An 8110-nucleotide genomic window follows, 5' to 3' on the forward strand; every position below is an offset into this window, starting at 1 on the left:
CCCAAATATCTCTGAAATTCATTTGAATCAAGGAGGTCCCTCAGCAATAATTTATATACATGCACATAAATGTAAAACGATATGTAAGACACATGTTCCATATGTATGTAGTGACACATCATATGGAATTTACGAGTAATGTGGTCCTTTCTGTTTTTAAATCAGAAATGCTTGTTCTCAAATGGGCACACATGTGACCGTGTTGACTTTTTTATTCAATAAATAGGATACTAAATCATCCTCGGCGACAAATTGAGCAAATATTTACCTAAAACCATAAGATGACAAGTTCCATATATTTAGATTGTCAAGTTAGCACCGAATATATATATATATATATATATATATATATATATATATATATATATATATATATATATATATATATATATATATATATATATATATATCTGTGTCTGTGTGTGTGTGTGTGTGTGTGTGTGTGTGTGTGAGTTTAACTGTGATTTTCTACATTATCAAATCCAATAGTATATGTTAACTATCGATGTCCCTAAAAGAATTCAATATATCAGCTGAAGTAAAGAAAGGATCCAGTACAACATGTGATTTTCAAGCATTAAATGGCATCAAATAAATGCATGACAGCTCTATGTCTAGTTGAGTCAAATATGAAAAGATTTGAGCATATATACTAGCGTACCATTTTAATGTGGCGGTTCTTCCAGATGTAAATTTGGGAACTTCAAGCCTTCCACTCATTTTGATATGTTAAATATTACAGAAATTACAAACATGCATGATTCACAAATGAGATCCCAGTTTAACCCGAACTTTTTTTGTGGGACTTGGCTTTACATTTGGGAACCTCATGGAAGAACCAATTTTTTTATATAATATTAAACTTATCTTTACCAAATTATCCAAAACTAAAATTTCCGATAACATGTCCATTTGATGCATCTGATCTTGAAAACAAATTATTGTTGGAAATCAATTAAACTCCACTTAACTGCATATGATCAGTGTCAATCAAACTTGAAACAAATACATGAAAACAAGATACGAAATGATTTATTTCAGCTCGATGGGAGAAATGACTAATGAGGTAAAATTAATATAAAGAGTATACTATAAGTAAGTAATTATAAATTAAGCATCTATATAGATCTTTCTTTTATAAGATGTACATTTCTTTCTTTATCCCTCCTGCACGATCCATTTAGGACATGATCAGTTTCAAACCCTAATTAACATCGCAAAGAGCAACTAATTGAAATCTAAAACGATTAAGCAAACTGGATCGACACCCAGCTCGATCTAAATCACCGAGGATTCGAAGCCCCACGGCCTTTTGTTGTTTCTGCTCAGCTACTCGATCGGCGATCGCCGCGCCTTTCTTAAATTTTTGTTCTTGCTCTAGTCGATCAATTCCCGGTTGGTACGCGCGCGCCGTACTTAGAAGAACTCACTGGGGTCCCCTAGTGGCACCACGTCGTCCATGAGTCCCGCCTCGCCGTGGCCCATGCCGTCGTCAAGAAGCCAGTTCTCAAGCATGGAGAACGCCGGCGGGGCGCCGCCGGCCCCGGCGCCGGCCATCTTGCTCGTCTCGGTTGAGCCCTCGGGGGTGTGCGCTGCTGCCGCCCCGGCCGCGCCGCCGCTGTGACTCGCCGACGCGGACGCCGCGCCGTCCCAGGAGCACTGCGGCTGCTGGCGGGTCGTCGCCGTAGTGGACGACGTCGACCCCGACGCCTCCGGCCCCTTGCTGCTGCTCCCGGGGCGCATCCAGCCCTCCAGTAGGCGCGCGATGTTGTCCGCGCTCGACGCGTACGTCGTCACCGACCCCGGACTAGGCGTCGGCAGCGCCGGCGCCGCCAGCGCGGCGGGCTGTGAGGGCTCTAGAGAGAGCGCGTCGCGCAGGGCCTGCCGCGCAGTGTGGATGTCCGTCTGCAGCCGGCGCTCCCACTGCCCTTTGGGAGCGGCCGCCTTCGGGACGCCACCACCGACACCCCCGGCGCCGGCGCCCTCCGAGCCGCCGTCGTTCCCTCCGGCGTCCTGCATCTTCTTGAGCTTCTTCTTGAGGTGGGTGTTCCAGTAGTTCTTGATGTCGTTATCCGTCCTCTCGGGCAAGTAGGACGCTATCGCCGCCCAACTGCGCATGGCGTCAACCGCAAGCTCATATCAGCAATTCTGTACTTTACGTCCACGGAAGAAACAAACAAACAACAAGACGGAAATCATGAGAAGATGAGATGGAAGCTATCATCACCGGTTGCCGAGGAGCGCCTGGAGGTGGACGATGAGCTTCTCCTCCTGGTCGTTGAAGTTGCCGCGCTTGATCCCCGGCCGGAGGTAGTTGGTCCACCGAAGCCGGCAGCTCTTGCTACACCGCATCAGCCCTGCAACGCCCCCAAATCAACAAAGCTTTGTTAGTTCCAATTCCGATTCAACTGCACACAAGATCGAGCCCCGATCCACGGACGATCCATGATCCCCTACGCTATCCCGTGCGTACCGGTGTTGGTCGGCACGGCGCGCCAGTTCCCGGGGCCGTGCTCCTGGATGTAGGAGACGAGCATGAGGTCCTCCTCCGGCGTCCAGGGCCCCTTCTTGACGCCCACCTTGTCGCAGCACGGAGGCCTCCCCATGGCGCCGCCGCCGCGTTCTCAGCTCGCACGGTGGCCGGCCGGGTTGGTGACGAAAAGTATCTTCTTGGCTGGCTAGGCACAGATGGAGGCAGGGACCGGGCCGGTGCAATTAAGCGGATGAGGTAAAAGAGGGGGTGGGGGCTAGCGCTATATATAAGCCGTGGCGTGGCCTCGGGCTGGCTTGGGGGGAAGGAGAAATGCTAGCTACCACACTGTCTACTGAGGTTTGACCCGGAGTAGAATGCTGAGCTAACCCACTGCGACGTGACTTTGACACATGTTACAGCAACATGTATACTAGGCATGCACACGAAAATGAGGAGGGGGCGCAGGGCAGCCACACAGCAGCTGCAGGCCGTCAGCAGAATTATTGTAACCCGCCGAGTGAATCTGGTGATGGGTTTGGTATAGTGCCTCGCTGCTTCAGGATATCTGCCATTTTTGTTTCCCTCATAAATGAGCACACTTGAAAATGTGGAGTGAATTGTGCTTTATATCTTGCTATGGATGGATTTTGAGTGATTCGTATTGGTTGTGTGGTGTGTCCTTTTATTGTGAGGAATTAAATGGGAAGATTTTTCTTTTGTTGGGTAATTGATCGCTGCATCTAGGTTACTATCTCCGGTTCACAAACGATAGGTATTTAAAATGTTATAGGCAGTCAAATTCGTCAAAACATCATTTTTCTGTGTACACGATCGAGGAGTAAAAAGTTACATAGATGAGCAGAAAATTGTGGTGCAGCATCTGGTTAAGGAATGTGAAATATATACCTACAAAAATATACGAGTTAGTAGAATCCAATTTTAATCTAATGGGCTCATGATAGTTAGATCATTGAAAATTAGCACTAGTCTGAGTAGTTTTTTTTTTGACTTGTTAATTCATGATAGACGATTTAGATTGATTCTTGTGTGATATTTCTAAACACATTATATGTGTTTTGTGACTTTCATGATTCTACCTAATAAATTTATTATTTGGCTATCAAATTAATTCATAGTGTTTTTTATGATTTGATAACTTAAACATTTTCTTCTTAGTAAAAAGATGAGTATGGTCAATAATAAGTTAGATCAGCATGTGATGTATGATGTGCAAACTTGCATTGCACATACACAATTGTTACTAATGATAAATGTGTGTATATCCATATGGTGTAATTAGAAATTGTTAATTGTGCATACATAGTATCCACCTTGTCAATGTACTATAAAAAACAATAAATGGAAAAAATATACCTTTACTTTTGAATATTTTTCCATGAGAAATGCACACCATGTGCTTATCTGATTAATTGTTTTTCGCTGGCAATATCTGGTTAATTATATTAGCCCTGTAGTACTCATTGTTGTGCATTTGAAAATATTCATTGTCGTATATTCGAAAATAATAATGCATATATTCATCATCATATATTAACTGTTGTGTATTAGAAAATAATCATGCTTATATTCATTCTCGTTTATTCGCCTATTTGGAAATCTTCAGCACTATAATAATCATGCATATATTCATTCTCGTGTATTCGCCTATTTCGAAATCTTCAGCACTATAATAATCATGCATATATTCATTCTCGTGTATTCGAAAATCTTCAGTACTATAGTAATAATAATGCATACTCCCTCCGTCTGTGAATAAGTATACATCTAGCTTTTGTCGTAAGTCAAAGTTTTAAAACTTTGACCAACTTTATAGGAAAAAGTAGAAGCATTTATGACATTAAATTAGTATCACTATATTTGTTTTGAAATGTAGTTTCCTAATGTAGCGATTTGATGTTATATATGCTACTACTCTTTTCTCTAAAATTGGTCAAAATTTTAAAACTTTGACTTAGGAAAAGAGCTAGATGTACACTTATTCGCTGACAGAGGGAGTATATTCAGTGTCGTGTATCCGAAAATAATAACCTGCTCTTTTTTGCTGGCATCTGGTTGTCCTACAATGTGTTTACGTTGATTCGACTTTTCTTTGATCTCTGTAATACACAGGAAAGCTCTGAAGAGTGAGTCACAGACATTTACTGGTCAGAGTAGCATGCTAGCACAAAAAAACCTGCAATACATAGAAGGGCAAATAAAACATGTCGACTTATAAAACAAAGCGTGCCAATTAACCAATACTATTACTTCTACTCCATGGCGAGTTTTTAAAATGTTTATGGCTACCGTAAATATCCTCAACACCTTGGTACTATTAATCTTATTTGAATATGCCCCATTCATTGCACAATTTCTAGGTTGCACTCCAATATTTACGTGGCCAGCAGCTCAATATTACATGATTAAGATGTGCATTAACAATGGAGTGCTAATTAATTAGTAAGTTAACTCATAACAACCATGCTTACTTTCTTAATTAAAACGATGGCGACTACCAAAATGCTGTTTACCACAGATGTCATAATTTTGTATATTATGTGTACAACCGATGAACTTATTTTAAAACTTACAAATGAACTTATTTTATGAGTTATGGAGATCTACAAGAAATATCAAGTCTATTAGTTTTGTGTCTGTCACATGCCTCGTTCCACCATCCGTGTTCGTTTTCAATATTTTTGTACGGAACATTTTTATGTAGGAGTAGATTTCTAGTCTCAATGTTTTTATGTAGGAGTAGGGTAGATTTTTAGTCTCAATATATTGTACTTACTCCTACATCAAAACGTACTTACTCCTACATAAAAACGTTCCGCATAAAAATATTAATTTTACAATATTTGGATCTAAGGCACACACACGTGGCAAAAATGTCTGACATTGTGCAATGAGTTCTCAAAAGAGGACATCAAGGTGCATTAAATAGGATGGGGCTGGCTAAAGTTAGCTTGATTGGAGTGAACCAGGCCGCAAGCATTTATTTTCTGAAGCCATCTTCGCCTCGACATGTTTTCCCCTTTGGTTGGGCTAATAGTAAAAAAATAGTTTACTCCAGAAAATATATATTTTTGACCATAAACTCTTCAAGCATGTATTCTTTTCGGCTCTTTGAGAAACACCGAGTATTGTCATATAGACACGTGTGTGCATGCCAAGACACATGTACACACTTGGCTTGTACCGAAGACTAGAATCGCATGTGTTGAAGACCCACAAATTCACCGCATGCCTACCACAAAAAGGATGAAATCTTGGTGAGACACACATGTGCCAAACTTGAAAATTTTGATCTCGAGTGGGTTGGATCCATTAACACCTATATTAACCAGTAACCACCCCCTTGCAAAAAAAAATCCAGTAACCACCCGCTTGTAGTTGGTTTTTTTTAGCACTCGTGTTTAGTCAAACTTTACAAGATTATTTTACCACAAAATAAAAATCAAAATAGATAGAAAAAATCAAAAGAAACAAGACATGGTGAAAAACCAGGAAAAATGGAAAATAAGTTAATAGATAATTGTAAAAATATGAGAAATCATGAAATGCCACGTGATGAGATATAAGTTGTTGTATAAGATTATCATGTTTTGTTCAAGTTATCGGCAACTGGAAGAAACCTTATGGCTGTCTCTTTATTGCATAAGATGCAAGAGCCAAATAATTGCTTTACTTTATCGCTATACGATAGCAATAGTTGCAAGAGCAATAGTTGGCGAGACGACCATGTGACGACACATTGATATAGATCAAGATGATGGAGATCATGGTGTCATGCCGGTGATTATGGAAATCATGACGATGCTTTGGAGATGGAGATCAAAGGCACAAGATGATGATGGCCATATCATGTCACATATATTTTGATTGCATGTGATGTTTATCTTTTATACATCTTATTTTGCTTAGTTCCACGGTAGCTTTATAAGATGATCTCTCACTAAATTTGAAGATAAAAGTGTTCTCCCTGAGTATGCACCGTTGCCAAAGTTTGTCGTGCCCAGACACCACGTGATGATCGGGTGTGATAAGCTCTACGTCCATCTACAACGGGTGCAAGCCAGTTTTTGCACACGCAGAATACTCAAGTTAAACTTGACGAGCCTAGCATATGCAGATATGGCCTCGGAACACTGAGGCCGAAAGGTCGAGCGTGAATCATATAGTAGATATGATCAACATAGTGATGTTCACCATTGAAACTACTCCATCTCACGTGATGATCGGACATGGTTTAGTTGATATGGATCACGTGATCACTTAGAGGATTAGAGGGATGTCTATCTAAGTGGGAGTTCTTAAGTAATATGGTTAATTAAACTTAAATTTATCATGAACTTAGTCCTGGTAGTATTAGCATATCTATGTTGTAGATCAATAGCTCGCGTTTAGCTCCCCTGTTTTATTTTTGATATGTTCTTAGAGAAAACTAAGTTGAAAGATGTTAGTAGCAATGATGCGGATTGGATCAGTGATCTGAGGTTTATCCTCATTGCTGCACAGAAGAATTATGTCCTTGATGCACCGCTTGGTGACAAACCTATTGCAGGAGCAGATGCAGATGTTATGAACGTTTGGCTAGCTCAATATGATGACTACTTGATAGTTTAGTGCGCCATGCTTAACGGCTTAGAATCGGGACTTCAAAGACGTTTTGAACGTCATGGACCATATGAGATGTTTCAGGAGTTGAAGTTAATATTTCAAGCAAATACCAGAGTTGAGAGATATGAAGTCTTCAACAAGTTCTATAGCTAAAAGATGGAGGAGAATAGCTCAAGCAGTGAGTATGTGCTCAGATTGTCTGGGTACTACAATCGCTTGAATCAAGTGAGAGTTAATCTTCCAGATAAGATAGTGATTGACATAATTCTCTAGTCACCATCACCAAGTTAGTAGAACTTCGTGATGAACTATAATATGCAAGGGATAACGGAAACGATTCCCAAGCTCTTCGTGATGCCGAAATCGACGAAGGTAGAAATCAAGAAAAATATCAAGCGTTGATGGTGGACAAGACCGCTAGTTTCAAGAAAAGGGCAAAGGGAAGAAGGGGAACTTCAAGAAGAACGGCAAGTAAGTTGCTGCTCAAGTGAAGAAGCCCAAGTCTGGTCCTAAGCCTAAGACTAAGTGCTTCTACTACAAAGGGACTGGTCACTGGAAGCGGAACTACCCCAAGTAATTGGCGGATAAGAAGGATGACAAAGTAAACATAGGTATATTTGATGTACATGTTATTGATGTGTACTTTACTAGTGTTTATAGCAACCCCTCAGTATTTGATACTAGTTCAGTTGCTAAGAATAGTAACTCGAAATGGGAGTTGCAGAATGAACAGAGACTAGTTAAGGATGAAGTGACGATGTGTATTGGAAATGGTTCCAAGATTGATATGATCATCATCGCACACTCCCTATACTTTCGGGATTAGCGTTAAACCTAAAATAAATGTTATTTAGTGTTTGCGTTGAGCATAAATATGATTGGATCATGTTTATTGCAATACGGTTATTTATGTAAGTTAGAGAATAATTATTGTTCTATTTACATGAATAAAATCTTCAATGGTCATACACCCAATGAAAATGGTTTGTTGGATCTCGATCGTGGTGATACACA

The 8110-nt window shown here is 40.5% G+C and overlaps 1 protein-coding gene across 1 annotated transcript; it reads right to left on the reverse strand.

The window, feature by feature from the left end:
• Positions 1-1055: 1055 nt before the first annotated feature.
• Positions 1056-2742, reverse strand: LOC125509496 (myb-related protein 306-like). The gene is made up of 3 exons (XM_048674477.1): positions 2474-2742; positions 2228-2357; positions 1056-2110 (listed from the first exon to the last, which is right to left on the reverse strand). Exons 1-3 carry the CDS (start codon positions 2604-2606, stop codon positions 1417-1419), a joined length of 957 nt encoding a protein of 318 aa, XP_048530434.1. The 5' UTR covers positions 2607-2742; the 3' UTR covers positions 1056-1416.
• Positions 2743-8110: the final 5368 nt, after the last annotated feature.

Source organism: Triticum urartu, chromosome 5 (genome assembly GCF_003073215.2).
Source record: "Triticum urartu cultivar G1812 chromosome 5, Tu2.1, whole genome shotgun sequence".
NCBI lineage: Eukaryota > Viridiplantae > Streptophyta > Magnoliopsida > Poales > Poaceae > Triticum > Triticum urartu.